Source organism: Sorghum bicolor, chromosome 7 (genome assembly GCF_000003195.3).
Source record: "Sorghum bicolor cultivar BTx623 chromosome 7, Sorghum_bicolor_NCBIv3, whole genome shotgun sequence".
NCBI classification, from domain to species: domain Eukaryota; kingdom Viridiplantae; phylum Streptophyta; class Magnoliopsida; order Poales; family Poaceae; genus Sorghum; species Sorghum bicolor.
The window spans coordinates 39,067,485-39,087,407 of record NC_012876.2 but is presented as its reverse complement, the minus strand read 5'-3'; the positions used below and the strand labels follow the sequence as shown (position 1 = coordinate 39,087,407).

The 19,923-nt window shown below is 44.9% G+C and overlaps 2 protein-coding genes across 6 annotated transcripts; both read right to left on the bottom strand.

The window, feature by feature from the left end:
- LOC8069885 lies at positions 793-4,913 on the bottom strand. Of its 3 annotated transcripts, none has more exons than XR_002454674.1 (10): positions 4,606-4,913; positions 4,437-4,514; positions 3,053-3,586; positions 2,829-2,931; positions 2,487-2,587; positions 2,211-2,385; positions 1,831-2,001; positions 1,639-1,739; positions 1,257-1,505; positions 793-1,084 (listed from the first exon to the last, which is right to left on the bottom strand). XR_002454674.1 is itself a non-coding variant. In XM_002444172.2 (9 exons), the coding sequence occupies exons 1-9, from the start codon at positions 4,861-4,863 to the stop codon at positions 1,446-1,448; spliced, it is 1,581 nt and encodes a 526-aa protein (XP_002444217.1). In that variant the 5' UTR covers positions 4,864-4,913; the 3' UTR covers positions 967-1,445. The 3 variants fall into 3 exon arrangements, 1 of the variants encoding a protein (XP_002444217.1); XR_002454673.1 differs by having other exon boundaries at positions 925-1,158; XM_002444172.2 differs by having other exon boundaries at positions 967-1,505.
- LOC110437180 lies at positions 7,538-11,150 on the bottom strand. Of its 3 annotated transcripts, none has more exons than XR_002455377.1 (7): positions 10,764-11,150; positions 10,557-10,630; positions 10,386-10,469; positions 8,801-8,965; positions 8,260-8,444; positions 8,095-8,175; positions 7,538-7,846 (listed from the first exon to the last, which is right to left on the bottom strand). XR_002455377.1 is itself a non-coding variant. In XM_021465522.1 (6 exons), exons 1-5 carry the CDS (start codon positions 11,131-11,133, stop codon positions 8,134-8,136), a joined length of 735 nt encoding a protein of 244 aa, XP_021321197.1. In that variant the 5' UTR covers positions 11,134-11,150; the 3' UTR covers positions 7,538-7,846; positions 8,095-8,133. The 3 variants fall into 3 exon arrangements, 1 of the variants encoding a protein (XP_021321197.1); XR_002455378.1 differs by having other exon boundaries at positions 10,590-10,630; XM_021465522.1 differs by lacking the exon at positions 8,260-8,444.

Below are 19,923 nucleotides of genomic sequence, written 5' to 3'. Positions count from 1 at the left end.
TAACCATCCCAGCCATGTTGAAAACAAAAGAACTGAATTTGACCAAAGTTCATGGCTCAAGAAAAAGTTAAAGTTTATATATCCTCTTGTTCACTTGTCTAAAAAGCTATAGCTGAAAGTACTGTTCGCTGATTCGTTATGAGAAAAATACATTTTTAAATAGCTAGCAGATTCGGGAGCTAAGCTCAAGCAAACAGAGGATCATCTTTAGGCGTGCTTGGTAATGGACAACTTTGCCCCTGCCCTTGTCTCAGCTAGCACAGCAACAAGATCCTTGCCAGGCTTGGAGAGCCAATTTTGCTCGCCTAAGCAAGCAAGGAAACTCTTGCCTACTGTACACGGAAAATCAAAGACAGATAGCTACACATCCAAACACTTTGCTCACTTATCTCTAGCTCAGCTAGGCAAAACAGTGGTGGGGCAAAGAATCCAAGTGTACCGTTAATTCCTAAGTAGTATAGGCGTAAACACCAACCATACCATCTTAGGCCCCCTTTGGAATTTGGATTGTAGAAAAGTTTCATGTTTTCTGCGTTTTTCTGTGAAAATAAACTTCCTCTGCAATTCCTGCGTTGCAAAAGGGCCTCAGCTGGCTAGATGTGCATAGCACCCGTCGGCAATGGTCATGGCAGCAGCGCACATGACAAGGCACCATCACGTTTCCTGTTGCCAGTTGCCACCTTTCTTTTTGTCTACTATATAGGCCAACTGGCAAAATAATGTGGATCTCAGGTCACAACGGAATATCAAAGCGAAAAAAAAAAACAAGGATCAAATTCATCATGTCCTGACTTTCCAAACCTCTTGCTGTCTTGTTGCCTTGCTGGGCATCATCATTCATTCTTCAGAAAAAGGATACTGCTAGAAACAAAAGCCTATGTGGAGTCAGTCACCATGTGCACAGACACTAAGCACAATGCTTTGTTGAACATCCATAAAGTCTATTGAGCCTCTGACAGACTGCTGTAATCAAAGGCACATGCAATGTTTCGATGTTCCTCTCTTAACTTATAATATTTACTGCCAGAATGATGCCACAGAAATCTACAGTTTTATACATCTTGCATGTCAACATAGTATCCGCCTGAGTTCAAAAAACAACAAACAAAAGGTTACATCGTAGTATGAGATCCATGGTACAACCTCGGCTTCTTGTTCCTGGGAGTACATGTAACTACTGTAATTTTTTCAACCTTTTTTCCATAACAAAATTACCACTAACATTTCCTCAAAAGGGGAAAGAGAGAAGCACTAACCGACGCTTGTTACAAGGATACATCAGATGAGCTCGTGTATTTGTTTTCTCCAACACACACGAGAGCTCGTGCGTTCACCTATTTTCTAGCCATTGATTGAGAAGACCGTGGAAAAGATTGTTCAGCTCAACTTTAAAACCTTTGAGATGAACATGTTAAGTTACCCGGTGTTAGCATCATATAATCAAATCAACAACCATCATGGCGAGAGAGGAACTCTATGATACATGGATACACATCATCGGTCGCCTACGTAAAACAGAAATCATATCAGTGCTGTGCAAAACAGAAATCGCATCAGTGATGTGCAAAGATAGATCCCATAAAACATGTCAAAATTCAATTTGAACTCATGCTAGGAGTCATCAGACAGAGTAAATACCAGTCGACCTCCAATCAAGTCATAATGTGCATAATGTGGGCCTTGTGGCTTTCCGAACACCCTATAGTTCACCTTGTGCTTTGGAATGAGTTTCACAGTTTCTAACAATGGGAATTCAGACCAAACTGAAATTAGCAATCTGCACAGCGAAGTAATTAAGCTAGCACAAGACAAAAGCCATGCACTACCTACCATAAACAGCCTCGGGAGGGCATATTAGGTCTTTATCTCCAGCCAATGCAAGGACAGGAGTCTGACACTCTTGCAAATGATCCTTATACGAGAAGGTTCCATTTCGGTTGCACAGCCCACCTTCCCTGAATGCGGTTGTAAGTTGCAGGACAACCTTTGCAGGCACTGTACCTGCAAACCGTACGATTATATCAGCTTCCATAAACATATATGGATCACAACTATCAGAAGTAGCACATGACTAGACTAATTATATGGATCCAGAGGTTGTACAAATGCACAAATGCAGAAGAGAAATCCTATTACATGAAGACAAGAAAGTGCATTACGAAAGGCTACTTACAAAAGTTGTTGGAAACAAGCTTAGAAAGGCTACTTACAAAAGTTGTTGGAAACAAGCTTAGACAGCAACTCCGGATGCATCATGTCCTGAGCTGATATTTGAGGATTAAGCCAGGAAAAAAGATATGGTGGACAAGATGCCCACGGATATGCTGCTGCCAACAACATACCCAATGGAACAGCAGGGACATTAAGAGCTTGTGCAGGATGAGCCTGATAACAAACACATTAGCATAGTTTGAATTATGAAAACTGAATCAATTAAATAGCAATGCTCATACAGATCATCTCAAGCAGCCGGTTTGTTTACTCACAAGAGGCAGTAACAGCTTCAGTGATGAATTGGATGTTGTGTAGTCAATAGAAGAAGCCAAAGTGACAATGGCTGCTAAATTTGATGAAACTCCTTCAAAACCTTGAAGATTGGAGAAAATTAAATAAGATATGGTGATACATAGAAAGGCATAAACTCTAGAGAATTATGATATTTCTCAACAAATGGAAAGCTTAACTGATATACACAAAATATGCTTGCTGGCTCAGTTAATTAAATAAAAATACACATTTGATGTGTGCTTCAGAACAAAAGGGATAAAATGTGAAGGAGACAGGAGGCTGCATGAAAGCTCAGATAAAGAGCAGTATCAGTGCCTCACCAGATCTTGACAGCATTGCATATAACAAAATTCCCCCCATCGAGTGTCCAATGGCAAGCAACTTCCCATCTTTTGCTTTACTGTGCTGTCTAATATACTCTACCTGTACAAATAAATGGTAAACTTGACAATATTCATTAAAAAGAATCATGATTACACTAATAGCAATGAAATCTGCCTGCAATTTGGTAAGTAACAATTTAGAAAAGAGCACTTCCACTCACCGCAGCAGGTATATCCTCCTCTAGGTAATGGTCAAAGTCCCAATTATATTCAGAAGTCAGATTCATCTGTGTTGCTACAAAACGCTCCCACGAATCCAACTGGTCCTGAAAATTCTTCAAAAGACGTAGACTTTCTTCTCTCACTGGACCAATAATGGTAGAGCTCTCTACCATTTCTGAGAGAACAGAAACTTTTTCTGTGATCTCATGAAAATTTCCATTAACTACAGCCTCTTCCATGAGCTTTGCGATCCGATCAAAAAAATTAGAAAGTTCAGCAAGTAAAGGTGGTTCATCCAAAGCAACTATTCCAAGGTCATCACAATCACTAGCATAGCCACCAGAACTCTGAAGGGAAGTAGCCTCGAATGTAATCTGTTTATTAAGAGGTTGAATACCACCAGAGACATCCTCAAAAGTGACTGAGCCAGATGGAGCAGAATCATCATATTCACGCGTGCTCAGACCAGCACCTCTTACTTCAACTATCCACGTATCAAATCCTTGGCTAGACATGTGACGGGCAAACGAAGCCTGAAGGTAAAATTAAAAAGATAAAAGGTAAGCTAGACAAGACTAGTCTAAATAACTTGTTAGAAGAATACGGTGCCACTGTGTGCACACTTGTCAAAATTAAATAATGGGGAAAAGAACATTTTTTAGCTTCTTTAATCCTATCCCTACATTATTTCCTCAAACTCTTATTTACGAGTATCAATGATAATAACTCAAACCAAAAAAGGGCAGGACAAGAGACTGCAACAGTGATACAGGCAAATAAAAACACAGCATTTCTTTCATGCGTTGAATGTAAAGGGTAAAGTAGTAAGTAAATAATTAATTTGGCAATTGATGGGACAGGCGGAACAAAAGAAGAGTGATGATAGGCCCTGGGGTAAATTTTCCAGTTGCAGTTTGATGGTTTTTATGATGAATTGATGAAAAATTAGAAGACACCAGACTCACCAGACAGTTATAACAATGCATTTACTGACTCAATTTAGGATACAGAAAAACTTAAGGAACCACAAAGAAATGAAATTTGAATCATGGCTTTCTTTTTCTTTTCTTTTTTGATGAAACTGGAGGGGCCGAGGCCCCTACAGATAAAACTTATTGAGTTAAAGAAACAAGTAGTCCCCGAACAATCCAGTTGACAAACAAATAGGTCCTGAAGTCCCTAGCCCCTCAGAAATCCAAACTAAAACTAAACGAACACTAGATTAAACACCAACAAAACAACCAGTAGCAACTATATTCCAAATATTTAGCTAATCAACACATGCAGATCACAGTTCAGGTCCGTAACCGTCATCTTCCTATTTTTTTGACATGTTTATTTAATTTGATTCGAAGCTAATAACAAGAGGAACACCAAGCTTACCCCGGGTGACAGGTCGAATCCGACGGCGTTGGTCCCGACTCCCGACAGCAGCATCAGCGGATGATTCCTGACGGGAGCCTGCACGCAGGCAACGCCAAATCAAATCAAACACCATTTTCGCTGCGACGAAGAAACGAAACCGAACCGAACCGAAGCGAAGCACGCATACATTGCGCGGCGGCCTGTACCGCCAGAGCGCGAGTCGCCAGCCGGCGCCGTCGACGGGGGCGTAGTGGAGCTCGTCGGCGGTGCAAGCGGCCGGCTTGGCCGGCCGCGAGGGGGCGGAGGCCGAGAGGGAGATCGGGGTCGAGTCGGCGCGGATAGGGAGGAGCATGTGGCGGCGGCAGCGGCGGCGAAAGGGGAAGGGAGCTTCGCCGGAGCTCCGTCCAGCGGCGAGGGTGGCGGTGGGGATCGGCTGGAGAAGCATGGCTGCCGTTCCGGGCTTTTGGCCCGTCCCGTCGGTCAATGTGATTCTGCTTCCCGGTGTCAGGGATATTAAAGGGTCCGCCTCAAAAAAAAAAAAAAAGGAAATGGCTTGGAATTTAGAATTAGGCCAATAATATTTTTTTCTTGTAATAAATCAGCAAACAGTATTCCATGGCTTTTCAGACCAACGAACAAACTTCAAATCAAATAGGGCAAATTATGTGGCACTGAGCTCGAAATCCCAGCACATTTGTGTAAAGACTGTTCATTCACAAAAAAAAGTTGAGAATTTATTAAAGCATTGGTTTGGAATATCGATTTTAAACACAATAGGCACCTCTAGGTTCCTTCACAAATTTTGGCGCAAAGCAGGATGAAGTTTGAGAAATCTCATAGGAGAAACTTTGAAGGCATGATTTATTTTTGGTGAAATCTTTGGAAAGAAAAAAAATAGAAGAACATTTAAAAAAAACTCTACAACTAAAATAAGTGGCCTTGCTATGCAAAAAGGACATTCAACAATATGAATTGAGATCAAATAGTCCTCAAGTGTTTAGTAATTTAGTGGTGATGTCGGTCTCGCTGGTTCTAAAACTAGACTTGTGTTTGGAGGGTCGTTTTCCTCATGGTTGCTGATGTCCTTTTTATGTAGTTGTTCTCAGTAGCCTTTTCTCTAGTAGGAGGTTAGTTGGTGCTGGTCTAGATACGGGTTGATCCAGGGGATCTGGTTTTGTAAATATTTTGTAGCTTTCTTTTGCTTTTTTTTCCATTTTCTTTGTCTAATAAAGTGAACGGCAAAGTTTTTACCGTTCTTTTCGAAAAAAATAGAATAGAGCAATAGAAATTCATGTTCATATGAGCATTTTGTTGTTTGGCAGGTGACCAAACTGAGACAGAAGAAGTCCTGTAATTCCGTCCTCAAATGTGTCATTGCTGCTGACAAGCTGCCTTTGGTGGACCAACACGCACCAGACATTGTGGCGCTGGTAACAGAAAATGGAGTCACTGTTAGAATTTTTTTTTACATGAATTGGAATTGAATTATGATTTGTTACTTAGTTCGTATCGAGGTCTTGTTTAGTTGGAGAAAAATTTTAGCTTTGGCTACTGTAGTACTTTTGTTTGTATGTGTTAATTATTGTCTAATTATATACTAACTAGGCTTCAAGGATTTATCTCGCAAATTACAAACTGTGCAATTAGATATTTCTTTTATCTATATTTAATACTCTATGCATACGTTTAAAAATTCGATGGGATGGAAAATCTTAAAAAAATTTGGATAAACAGTGAGAACCACTAGGATGGTCCAAGTTGGCCCGCGAATGGGAGGGGGGAGGCCACGTCATTATTGCCGTCCATGGTCAGATGGCTCATGGTTGGTCGTTGGAAGGTTGCCCAAGGACAGCGACGGGGGAGAAGCGTGGGCCCACGCGGAACCGGATGAAGCCAACTGCACCCGCGCCAGCGGCATCTCCCATAATGCTAATCTGCACGTGTTTTACTCTCCTCCCACACACGTGTTGGTACCGGAGATAAGAGACGGCCAATGACGGACCCAAAATTCGCCTATGCATATATTTATTTATTAGACTGAAAATCATGACCTAAACAACAAAATTTTATCCACACCAACCGTTTGGCAAATAGGCGTTGTAAAAGAAGTCTAAAAAAACACATATCCAACGGTTCAGCAATTGAGCTTTACAATTTTGTTAACTTGACAAATAGAGGGGAATGACTCACATATATGCCGAGCTCCTCCACGCTTGGCATCACGTCCCTCGCGCGAAATCCGTCGCCTCCGCGCGTGGTCGTGCGACTATTCACTCCTCCCGCCAATCATATTTTCTTTTTTCTAAGGCCCTGTTTGGTTCCACCAACTAAATTTTAGCTAGCTAAAATTATTTTAGCTACTCTTGGGTGACTAATGGAACTAAATTATTTTAGCCCCTTTTAGTTAATGTGTTTGGAACTTTAGCTACTAAAGTGACTAAAGTTTAGCTAGCTAAAATTTAGTTAGTGGAACCAAACAGGCCCTAAGTGATTAATGTCAAACTGTTGGATATTGTCTCTTTTCATCTTTACCATATTTATTTGAAACTTGACAAACTTTCTTATTTGTCAAACAAACTATACAAAATAGTTAAGAATGCTCTAAAAAACCGATCAGACTTGTCTCGATTAGTACTTTACTACCACCCAGCCTAACATATGAAAAAATTCAACCCAAGGCGTCCGTCGAACAGGAGCAAACAAAAAATTTGCTCCATAGACCCGATCGATACACATGGCTAAGGCCTTGTTTAGTTCCTTCATTATTTTGCAAAATAGTGAAGATTTTTCGTCACATCGAACCTTGCGGCACATACATAAAGTATTAAATATAAATTAAAAATAACTAATTGTACAGTTCACCTATAATTTGCGAGATGAATCTTTTGAACCTAATTAGTCTATGGTTGAACAACAATTATCAAATAGAAACGAAAATGCTGCAATAACACTTTGCAAAAAATTTTACTAACTAAACAAGGCCTAACTAAGACTAAAATCTGGCTCGGTTTGAATTTAGCGATAGTGGCTCATATATATATATGTACTAGTGGAGGGCGCGCGCCTTCGCGCGCAATGCAGGTAGCGACTGGGAAGTAAAGAAATGTATATCACATCTATGGAGAACATGCAGGTTTATTATGCATCTGGGCGTTGACGTAGTGTTTGCCAGGCCTTGATGTACACAGGGAAAGACCTGATTTACGTAGTAGACAGGTACAAGCTGGTAGTTTTAATTAGAGTACGACAGGATGAGGTACTGCTCATTGGCGGTTCTTGGTTGTTTGTACAAATATTATACAAGAGTAGCGATGACGTTGATGTAGGCCTCTGTTGGAGTGATTTTTGAGTGGTGGGTCTCTGTCTCCAATTCCATTCTTAGTTGTAAGAGTAGTCTGGTGTTTCTGTCGACGAAGTTCCAGACGTTTCTGTAGAAATGTGGATATGTTGTGAGTTTGTAAGATTCATTGTATGGATAAGGAATTGTGTCTTGTTTGTGTCAGTCTATGTGAATCTTACTCTGGGTGTACATTGTTGTCTTGATTAGGTTAGGAGTGGGTGTGTAAATTGATGTTTATAGTGTTATTATTGTAGTATCTGAAATACTATTATTTGCAGTATTGTTGAATAGGGATGTAGCTGGGACTGATGACAGAGGCAGTGTACTGTGATATACCTCGGTGTCGGGCGGTTGCCTCGTTGCGGCCGTCACAATCTAACAGCTCCATTTTCTGCTCCGTATCAAGGTGTGAATATCCTGCAAGTTTCAATTGAAACAAATGTTAGTGGTATGATGTATCTGTTAGGTTGTTATATGATGTTACTGTATGTTCGTTATTACCGCGGTGGTCGGAATAACGGTCTCTTGGTGGCGTTGTTCTGCCTAGCATCTAGTCTGTGAATGTCTGGTAACTTAGCTGCCAAATGTTGACCATGTCATTTTGTGTAGTTAAATTCCTAATGCCCAAATGTGTGATTTTGGGTATCATTGTCAGTCTTCCTTGGCTGCTGATTTTGTACTCGATCCTGGCAGGTATGAATCTGATTACATTGATAGTGCAGATTTTTCTGAACAGGGTGTGTATAACTCTATCACAGCATAGATGTGGTGGCATGCCCAAAATGTCAATTGTGAGGTGCTCGTATGGTTCTGTTATGTCTGGATCTTTGGCTAAGTGTAAGTTCAGTGGATGGGAGGTCAGCAGGTCGTGTAGGGGCACTGCTGTTGAGACATGTTTCAAGTTCCATGGCACGATAGGGATTGTGTAGGTTCGAAGAGAAACAAATCCTCTGTGTAGTATGTGGTTTCTTGCTGCTGATGTTTGTATGTGCAGAAAGAAACCTGGACCATAAGTGGATATGTCTGTTACGCTAATGTCTACCTGGAACTGGTGCTGGATTGCTTCGGTGAGCTCGTAGTGGCTGAATGTGTCTGAAATTGTTTCTGGGACAATTGCAATCAGCGCATTGGCAGAGGCATTCACGTCTATGTCCTTTAGATCGCCTTTGTCCATGATTATGAGATTCTGGAATCTCTGATGCGTCATCTGTAGGAAATTGTCGACTTTGTAACGAGCAGAATGAAGTAGTAATATTTTTTGACGTATATCGGAGATACATATTACTACTTCATTCTGCTCATTACAAAGTGAAGTAGTAATATTTTTTGACGTATATAGGAGATACATATGCATGCATTATTATTAATGTTAGGTTCAAGGGGCTTTTGCTATTTAATAAGAGGGAATTATGGGTTAAGAATCTGTTGTGACTGATGCAGCAGATGATAGTCTATGTTTTTGTAACTCGTTTGGGAAGAACAATAGCTATCAAAAATATGTATCATAATTTTTTTGGACTTTGTCAATGAACTGTGCAATGTTCCTATATAGTAGCAAAGTATGGAGGCTATCATCTACAATAACAAAACCAAATAAAGTCTTCAAGGCTATAAGTGCCTGCAAAGCTGCAGCCTCATAACCCATAGCAGACTGTGTTCTCGGCGGTGCCCAATAGAAGAGGCGACGTGAACCAGTGGTGGGTATCGATGAAGGCAATTCTAGCTCAATGCCATACAAATGTGAGACATCTTGGGTAACCTCATGCACAGTGGATAAATATGGAATTGATTAGTTGGATGCAATTGATTGTAACATGGACACATATGACAATCTCAATACGAACATTGTAGACAATATGTATGGCAGAACAAATTTTTGGAGAACCAAGGACAACACAATTTTTTGGAGAACCAAGGACGACAAATGTTAAGGAAGCACAGGACTGTGCGCATACAGAAAAGGTACAGGAAGAAGACACTGCGCTAGAGCTCTATACAACATCAATGCATAAACACTATAGTCCAAGATAAAAAGGCAAATATATCTTGCAAAGCCACAAGCGGCTGCAAAGCAGCTGCCTCATAAGCCACTGAGCGCTCCATACCACAATTTGCCCAGAAAAAAAGTTTGTGTGAGTTCAGTTAGTAACCTAAACTGGGCAACTCCACCTCAATCCCATACAAGGAAGCACCATCATCAAGAATTTCATGTATAGCAGAGATATGTAAGGAAGGCATCAACAATTTGCAACCTGCTGGAGAACAGCGACGTAGGAGATATGTACGGCAAACATTGGAAACATTTTGAAATAAAAAGAAGCAAGTGTTCTCTCGCACTATCCCTACTGACAAACAAAGAAGAATGAACGGCCTAGGTCCTTGGAAGTAGTCTTTAGGGACAAAAAGGAATTGAAAAATCTGAGATCGGATTTGGAAATCTAAAAGAAACTGAATAGGTTTCTAATTTTTTCTGTTTGGGCCATGGGAGAGGCAAAAAAAGAAAACAACCCCCAAAAAAAAGATGCAAGGAAAACCAGACAACAATATTAGTCACACAGCATATAGAATTAACCCAGAGTACAGTAGCAACAAAACATATAAAGTTAAAACATAGGGGAAAAATATACCTGAACAATAGAGAATGACAAGAACTCTGGTTGAGTCCTAGGTGGAGGCAATCTGTAAACAGGCCAACACGGTGAATACAGAACCTGCAATAACGAAAAAATAAAGCATTTACAGCATCAGAATGTATAACCACAAAGACACGAAAGGTAAATACGCTGACTAAAGCTAACCCTAGTAACAACGAACGGGACAGGAAGACTGACCCAGCGAAGCTGCACCTTCGTGCAACATGAGGAACAGAACGCTAAAAATGTCACCGAAACAATGTTAGCTTGGGAAACAACGTACCAATACAACGATGGACAGGGCAGGATCAAATCCAAAGACAAGGGACCCAACGAGATCGGAAGAATCACAAAACAAGGAAAGAATCTTACAACGCAGAGGAGGGAAAACAGGGACACAACGGCAGCCCCAGCCAGATTGGGTGGACGCGGCAGACAACCGGCGCCCACCCCTGCCGGGCACGCGCAGCGAGGACGGAGCGGCCGCGCACACCCCTATCGGGCGCGTGCAGCGAGGTCGGAGCGATGGAATCAGGCCGGCCGGACGGTGCGGACGCCCGGCGGACACCCCACCAGGCGCGCCCCGGGAGACCCGAGCGTTGGAACCGGGGCGGCCGCCGTGGAGGACGACGAGCAGAGAGCAGCGGCGGGCAACCCGGCGAAACGCACGAGAATGAGTAACAGGGGCGGCGGGGAAAGATAGAGACGGAGGAAACCAGAAGAAGCAAAAGTACGGTGCCATAATAGAAGCTAATTTAGTGGCAATGACCCAGGTAGCTGTCTCATTAAAGCCACGGGCAGGTGGGCTTAGGCAAGAAACGGGAGCTACGCAGGAGCTAAAGAAGCCAAAAGAAAACACGAATCACCAAAGAAATCGAGCTGAAGCGAAACAGTAAATCTAGAATCGGATGTAAGCAGGACCATACGGACAAAACTGGAGCCGTCGGCGCTAAAGATCCAACGAACGGAGTTTAAAAGGCAGACGTGGATAGTGCTTCTAATCTAGAAGCCCACCTAGTTTGTAGAGTTAAATTGACGTGTAAGGATGTAAGAGTGGCTCAAACATAAGGCTTCTAGAGTTCAAATAAACATATTGGCTACCGATATAAACCAAGTTGACATATGATAGTCTTAAAACTAAAATCACCATTAAACATTAGTACACTACACATGTGAATTTGCACTACTACAGAAAGTGTTATCGCAGCACCCTTATCACTTGAGCGCGTGTGTCTTTGTGTTAACTTGGTTCGTTCACCTGAGCCTACTTACGTAAGGGCCATGAGCTCTCCAATCACCTAAGGGCCATGAGCTCTCCAATCGGTTGATAGATGTACCTTGGTATAGTTACTCACCAGTTATCATTCATTGAGCTCCATTAGCATTTCTCCTCTAAACCCACACGCCTGCCATCTCCACTAGGGCTTCCTCTCCAATAATTGGCGAAGCTAGAACAAATTAAAGGGGTACACTTAGCTTGTGGATGCATAGACATCCTCCGTGAGGGGTGCATATAGATAAAATTTTAGACTTAATTACTGTTTTTATAATTTTTTGAAGAGGTGCATTTGCACCCTCTAATTCACAAGTACCTTCGTCACTGCCTCCGATCGCACAAACCTATGGACCATCTAAGCTCTCTAGTTGTTAATCAAGGGTAAATCGACATAAGAGCATCTCCAAGAGTTTGCTAAATTAGGTTGTCATCCTTGATTATTTGGCAAAACAAGAAATTTTAGTCTCCAACAGATTGACGAATGAGGCTGGCAATTTTAGCCACTTGCTATTTGCGGCCTTCGCACGCGCATATATGCGCGCGCGTATCCCTTGCGTATCGGCCTCCCACGCGCCGCAGGGAGCACTTCCCGCGCGGGCAAAGAAAGTTCGTCGTTTCCCGCATGGTGCCTGCTTGCTATAGGTTCAGGTGTCAAATTGGATGCTGCCGGCCTCCAATAGGTGCAACCGTGCAGGTGTCAGTTGAATTGACGTGCATGTTGCAGACTCCCTGCCGTCCATCACATTTAAATATAAATTGAATGTTCTTTAAATCACAATGGCACAATGAAAAGGTTCTCTGGAACATGTAAACAAAAGGTTCTTTAAATTACACTTGAATATAAGCTATATAAATCTGCATGATGGTCGGGTTGCGACGAGTCTCGCGTCGCCATGCAGGAGGAGCATTGTGGTTGAAAAACGTTGAAAGTTGAAAACAGTTGCATCCGATCATGTTGTGGGCCTATTTTTTCTAATTTTACCAAGTCCAAATAGCAAACTATTGGATAGCCTATATTATTTTACTTGGCATATATTTTAGAGAATTGTCAAAAAATAAGATTTGCCAAGTGAATTTTAACAAACTATTGGAGATGCTCTTACTCATCAGTTATCTCTTTAGTCGATAAAAGTATTTGGGTACAATTACCCATCAGCTCCACTAGCTCTTCCCCTCCAATCCCGCTAACCTTGAAGGTAGGGTCGTGCCACCGTGGCCTCCGCCAAAGTGGGTCCACTAGCTCCTCCTCATCCCCTCCAACCCTGCCAACCTTAGGGAAAGGCATGCCACCATGACCCAAAGGTGGGCACTGACATCAAGGGCACTGAAGACACTAGAGCGCATCTCGAGTAGGCTTGATCATTTTTAATTGAGAAACGAAAATCAAACTAAAATAACCGGCCGGAATTGAAAAAAAATGTTCCTTATTTGGTTCCAGATTACGAGGAACCAAAAAAACCAAGAAAATTTTGGTTTCTACTCTCAAATAACCGAAAGAACCGGAATACATAATGCCTTGTTTGGATGTTGTAATATTAAGAAACTATAGTATCATTAAACTATAGTTTTATAGAACCATTAATGTACAAAATCATGGTTTAGAAAAAAGAGGTCTAGAGTGGAGTTTTTAGAACTCCTAAAGAACTATAGTGTTTAGCAATACCATTTATTCAAAACTATAAAGTTTATTGTTTGCAAACACTTCATATCACTTTAAAACTAAAGTATTTCACAAAAACATAGTATTTTTTTTAAAGTCTAAAAATCTATGTACACAAAAAAACTTAAATTGTAATTCACTTACTTGTACTTTTTAAGTCTATATGTTTGATTTATTTATGATGTCTCGTATATTTATGTTACTATATTGCTATTGTTCTCTTATATCTAAAATAGAGGTAGTATTACTTAAATTTGCTTTAAAACCTTTTTTGTTATATTAGGCCTTGTTCAGTTCTCAAAAAATTTTGTTTTCGTGTCCTGTATCACTTTCGTTTTTATTTGGCAAACATTGTTCAAACATAGAGTAACTAAGCTCAAAAGATTCATCTTGTGATTTACAATCAAACTGTGTAATTAATTTTTGTTTTCATTTATATTTAATGTTCATGCATGTGTCGCAAGATTTGATGTGACGAAGAATCTTAAAAATTTTTGGTAGTTTTTGGAAACTAAACAAGGCCACCTTTACTAAAAAATCAATTAGTTCAATTAAAACTAGAACTAAGCCGAAACCAAAATACTTGGTTCCGTTTCTATTTTCTAGGAACCGTTTCATCCATAACGAAGTCTATTTTCTATGAACTGAATTTCAACAGTAACCAGGAACCGAATGACCACCCCTACTCTCGACCTAAGGGGTATCGAACATCGAAGAGCAAAGATAAGGCCAGTCTCAATGCATAGTTTCATGACACAATTACCAGGACTATAAACTGTCGACGAAAGCTAGTCGGCAGTCTACCTTGGGGTATGCCCACGGTAGTAGTTTATCGGTAGACGGTGCGCAAACTACGAACTCGATGGTGACGCAAGACACGGATAAGCTTTTTATCCAGGTTCGGCCGCCGAGTTGGCGTAATACCTATGTCCTGCGTCTGGTTGTATTGATTTGTGTTGAGAGAATAATCATGTCCTAGGGGGGTCCCTTGCCTCTCCTTATATAGTCCGGAGGGCAGGGTTACAGATCTAGAAACTAATCCTAGTCGGTTACAATTGCCATAGATAATTCGATATCAATTCCTATTCTAACCGACTAGAATCTTGCTTGATCTCCACGTCTCGTTTCCTTGCGCGAAACCCCGAGCTGTCGGATCAAGCCTTGAACTTGTCTCGTAATGGGCCAAGCCTCCTGGCCCAAGTCTAGCCGTAAGGGTATAGGGGTTTATACCCCCACAGCTAGTCCCCGAGCACCATGTATTGTGAAGTAACACGCTGTCTTAAGCTTCTTCGACCAATGAAACTTGACGTCTTCAATCAGCACGAAAATTGCCCAGACAATCGCGACGGTATTTTGAGCAAATCTAAATATATTTGACCAACATCATCATCGAAGAAGCCAATTGTTCGAAGAATGCATGGTGCTCTTGAGAAAAAATATTTCTTTTCCGGTGAAGTGTGCCCACTTTACTCTTCTGAAAAGTACGGATCCTCAGAAAAGCAAGCATATTCACCGCAAGGTGAAGTGTGCCCACTTAGTCCCCGAGCCTGGTAGTAGGTGACGTAGGCACGTGGTGCCAGGGTCAAAAAGAAAATTCCTCAAAGTAGTTTTGAATCTGAGATGCATCGCCAGATGCATCGTACCAATGTAGTCCCCGAGCTTGCTGGAAGGCGAAGTATGAACCTTGTAGCAAGTTCTAAAAATTAAAATTATCCAGTCCCCGAGCATCTCAAGCTCATTTACCATCAGATAAACTTATCAATTTGACGAGCTGGTCAACCAGTCCCCGGGTGTACAACGCTCGGTGATCAATACAGCCCGCAGATTCTCGAACTAAAAGACTAGACGACCAGTCCCCGAGCATCAAGCGCTCAGTGGTCGGTGCAGCCCCAACAAACTTGACGACCAGTCCCCGAGCATCAAGTGCTCGGTGGTCGGTGCATTCCTTGAAGTTTCGAGTTGGTAGACTGGGCAACCAGTCCCCGAGCATCAAGTGCTCGGTGGTCGGTGCAGTCCTCAAATTTCCGAGTTGATAGACTGGGCGACCAGTCCCCGAGCATCAGGTGCTCGGTGGTCGGTGCAGTCCCCGGATTATTGAATTGACAAACTGGGCGACCAGTCCCCGAGCATTCAGTGCTCGGTGGTCGGTGCAGTCCCCAGATTGTTGACCCTCTACCAATTTTTGTCTGTTTATTTTGAAAAAATCTTACCACATAAATGATTGACGTGACGAGACCTCCTGACGGAATATCAGATGGTTGCGTGAAAGGTTGCGCCTGGTAACTGTGCAGCCGCCCTTTGCGCGGTTTGAGAAAAAGAAACCATCAATTTGTACAAAAACTCCGCCGCATTAATTATCGATAATCATGAAAAACCGAAGCGCCGCGTCCGCCGTTGGGCCCGCCCACTTCCCAAGAATGCGGGAAGTGGGAGGGGTGGAGCTGTGGTTTATAAAATCCTGACATTACCCCTGCATTTCTTACCCTGCCATTGCCTTTAAGCTTTCCGCTCTTACCTTCTACAACCACCTGCACCCTCCTAGCTCGAAACCACTCCCACACCTCCAATGGCGAAGAGCGACTCCAAGAAGAGGGCCGAGCTGATGGCCAAGGAATGGAAGAAATCCCGCAGCACTGCAAAGTCCCTCGGTGACCTCGTTGATATGGGGCTACTGCACAGCCCAGAGCTCGGCGGCTGGAGGGCGCCAGAGGGGGAGAGCTACCCCGACCCCCGCGCCGGTGAGATCGTAGTGTTCGAAGATTTTCTTAAGAGGGGTTTTGGGGTTCCTGTCCATCCTTTTCTTCAGGGTCTTCTCTTGTACTATGAGATCGGGATTTGCAATCTGCACCCGAACTCAATCCTTCTCATTTCTACCTTCATTCATCTGTGCGAGGCCTATGTTGGCATAGAGCCGCACTTCGATCTTTTCCGCTACCTTTTCTGTTTAAGGAAGAAGGGAGCGGTTGGAGGCTCCAAGATTGCAGGTGGAGTATACCTCAATCTTCGCGACGGGATGAAGAACCGTTATCTGAGCTATCCATGGAACACTTCCCTAACCGAATGGTACAGGAAGTGGTTCTACGTCAGGGAAGAACCGGGCAGCTCCACGTTCTGCGACGTGGGGTACATCCCCGAGAAGAGGGTCAGTTGGACCGACCGCCCTGAGTTTGCCGGCCAAGTAGCAGACCTGATGAAGCTGATCGACTGGTCGCGCTTGGACGGGCTGGCAGTGGTCGGCAACTTCATTTGTCGTCGGGTGATGCCCTGCCAGAAGAGGGTGCACTCGGCGTACGAGTATGCTGGAAGCCAAGACCCGACCAGGATGACACCTGAGATCTTAGAGAAGGCGGAGGTGCAGCAGTTGTTGAACGAGCTGTTCAACTTTGCTGACGGGAGCTTCATCCGTGGTAGTGATCGGGTGCAAGCTTTCAAGCTGGGGCGACCAGCTCCTAAGGTAACATTACTTACTGATTGTTTCTCCTAAGTCTTTGTTCTTTCCAGCTGCTGACTTGTCTTTCTTACTATTGCAGATCGGAGATGTTGACCGGTGCACAGTGTACGTGTCGCTGGCACCTGGGATGGAGAACCCCGCGGGAGAAGATCCCCCGGAGGAAGACACTGCTCGGTGTACTCGGTACACCAGCAGTGAGGAAGAGCAGGCCCGCCCCGTCCCGACCACCAAGGAAAGAGTGGCGAGGAAAAGGCCTTTATCAGTAGATCCTTCCCCTGCGATGACGCTGCCAGCAGAGAGCAGCCAGGCGCCAAAACGCCGTCGACTCGTCCGGATCGCTGACGACGAGGAGGAGGAGGAGGAGGCCGCACCGTCGTTGGTCCGAAGGCCTCGCAGTCGCGCGGATAATGCGCCGGCCACCACTGATCGGGTGGCCAGCGACCCTCCTGCCCCGAGCGTCGCAGAGACGGGAGCACAGGCGCCGACCGACAGGGCCAGGCGGAGGTTCACCGCAGCCCACCGTCGATCAGACCTGTAAGTGTTCAACTTTTGTACTTCGGCTTTTTTTTGCTGTTGAAAATGTTGCTTTGTTGTTTAGCGCGGCGTCGGACGTCAACCCCGACCAAGTCGCGGAGCCGAGGACGGCCGAGCCTGCTACCGCCGTCGAGGACGCCGCGCCGCGGGCCACAGAGCAGCCTGTGGCGGCGGCCGCTGCTACAGTTGCCGAGGGGCAATCTGCCCCGGCGAGTGCACAACAAGCACTCCGCCGGGGGGTGAGGAGGTAGCGAGGACCTCTTCCCCGAGTACTGTTGCGGAGGAGGAAGACAGAGTCCCGACCCCTCTGGCCGGAGATGGGAGGGTCCCAACACCGCCCCGAGCAGGGGCCTCATCGCCCGTGGGCTCCCCTTGCCTGGACCTGGGGCCGGTGATGCCCTCGACCGCGGCCGGAGGTAGTGCGGCAGACGAGGAGCCCCAAGTGGCCTCTGACGATGACGTAGAAGAGGTCCAGGGTCGTCCCCGTGACGGCCGCCAGCACGTCTATGTGTGGCGCCAACGCGGGGACCACTTTATTGGACACGAGGAGCTCGCGGAGACGGAAGAGGCCGCGAGGGTGGAACGCGCAGCCAAGCGTCTCGTGGATGAGGTCAAGGTAGGTGGTCTGTGCATTGCTCAGCAAGTATATGTAGTGCTCCTGTGCTCAACATATGTGTTTCCTTGCAGGGCGCGATGAAAACGGCGAAGTACCGGAAACGGTGCTTCGACCAAATCGAGGGCATTATGGCCGAGAACAAGGCCTTATCCACGGAGGTGGACCGGTTGCGGTCCGAAGTTGGTGAGAAGGTGGCCGAGATGAGTGCTCAGGAAGAGCGCCGTCTCGAGCTTACTCGGCGCCTAGCCGATCAGTATCGACAGAGGACAAGTTAGTTGCATTCTCCGAACAGCTGCATATAGCTGTGTGATTAGATCTGCTGACCAGGAATGTGTTATTGTAGACTTGGAGGAAAAGGTTGCTCGCCTCCGACAAGAGAAAGAGCAGCTTGGCCAAGAGCTTGTCGGGGCATTAGAGGCCGGACGCCGAGCAGGCGAGGAGCTAGGCCAGAGGAACCGGGAGTTGTCTGGTAAGTAACCGTACCGCCCCCCTTTTTATATAGCTGCTCAACGCTCTTTTCATTGTGCTTATACTGATATATTTCTTGACTTGCAGTGCTCAAGGTGAATGCCAAAAAGCACTTAGACGAGTTGGTCAAGGATCGGGACTCCTGGAAGACTAATTGTATTAGGCTTTGGAAAGGAGTAGCCCCGGTCCTAGACCTGATCTGCCCCGAGCTTCCAGAAAGCCAGCCCCGTGCGCCAAAACTGACGCCTGTCGAACAGGCGCAACGGGCATGGGAATGGCTCCAGCAGTTCGTGAAGGACGCCGGGGAGTTCGCTGGTGCGCATATCCTTAGCATGGTGCGCGCCCACTACCCCCTGGTCGACTTGTCCAGGCTGGAGAAGGGGTATCCCAAGGAGGTCGGCCCGCAGGAGGCGGACGAGCTTCGGGCCGGTCTGCTGGACTTGTCGTCGACGGTGATCGGCGACATCAATCTATGCGGAACGGCCACTCCCCCCGACCAGCCAGGTTCAGACAGGTCGGCCAGGGAGCTGTCGGGTGCGTCTATTGCCGGAGATGGGCGGTCGACGCCTGCGGTCTCGACCAACCAGGCACCGGTGGCCCCGACCCCTTCATCCGGGCAGCAAGGCCAGGCGGGTGATCAGCCCGAGCAGTAGGCCAGTAGGGTAGTCTGTAGGAGTAGACTAGTGACCGCCCGTCAGGGTATTTATTGTAAACTTTGTATGTAAAGTTTGTAATAAAGTTTGATTTTGTCATGACTGTTATTTTGAGCGCTGTAAAGTTATCTGAGTGACGTGCCACTGTGTTTGATTCATAGCCGTTAAGAGTTTTCGTCGTGGAAGACTTTCCGAGCTCTGCGTGTAAACAAAGTATAGCCAAAAAGAAAAACTTTTATTATTGACAACTATAAGAGATTTACATGCAAGAGATACTAGAACTTATGGATAAAATCGGCGCAGTTTGTCTATGTGCCAAGAGTTAGGCACGCGTGTTCCGTCTGGATATGCCAATCTGTAGGATGTGGGTTGTGTGACTTCAGCGACCACAAAGGGTCCTTCCCAGGGGGTGGATAGCTTGTGCATTCCCTCCTGGCTTGTTTTCCACCTGAGTACCAGATCGCCGACCACGAAAGAACGGTTCTTGACGTTCCTGTTGTGGTACCTTCTGATTGCTGCAAGATACTTTGCTGTTCGGAGACATGAATTTAGACGCTTTTCCTCCATGTAGTTAACTTCGAGCTCCTTGGCGTTGTCGGCTGTTGACTGGTCGAAGTTTTCAATTCTAGGAGATCCGAAGGTTATGTCAGATGGCAGAACTGCCTCGGTGCCGTAAACCATGAAGTAGGGTGACACCCCCGTGTTCCGACTAGTCTGAGTTCGGAGACCCCAGACCACGGCTGGTAACTCTTTCATCCATCGACCAGGCGCTCTATCGTTCTCGGTGTACAGCCTTTTCTTTAGGGCGTCAATGATCATTCCGTTCGCACGCTCGACTTGGCCATTTGCCCGTGGGTGAGCTACTGACACGTAT

Bases quoted from the DNA above. Each gene is read 5' to 3' on its own strand.
- LOC110437180 (XM_021465522.1), bottom strand. From the start codon at position 11,133: ATGGCACCGTACTTTTGCTTCTTCTGGTTTCCTCCGTCTCTATCTTTC. The intron at 10,631-10,763 runs GTAAGATTCTTT...TGACATTTTTAG, and splicing joins TGTTTTCCCTCCTCTGCGTT to CGTTCTGTTCCTCATGTTGC. The intron at 8,176-8,800 runs GTAGACATTAGC...TGAAACTTGCAG, and splicing joins CAATCCAGCACCAGTTCCAG to GATATTCACACCTTGATACG.
- LOC8069885 (XM_002444172.2), bottom strand. From the start codon at position 4,863: ATGCTTCTCCAGCCGATCCCCACCGCCACCCTCGCCGCTGGACGGAGC. The intron at 3,587-4,436 runs GTAAGCTTGGTG...TTTTACCTTCAG, and splicing joins GATTCGACCTGTCACCCGGG to GCTTCGTTTGCCCGTCACAT. The intron at 1,740-1,830 runs GTAGGTAGTGCA...TCCCATTGTTAG, and splicing joins CCCTCCCGAGGCTGTTTATG to AAACTGTGAAACTCATTCCA.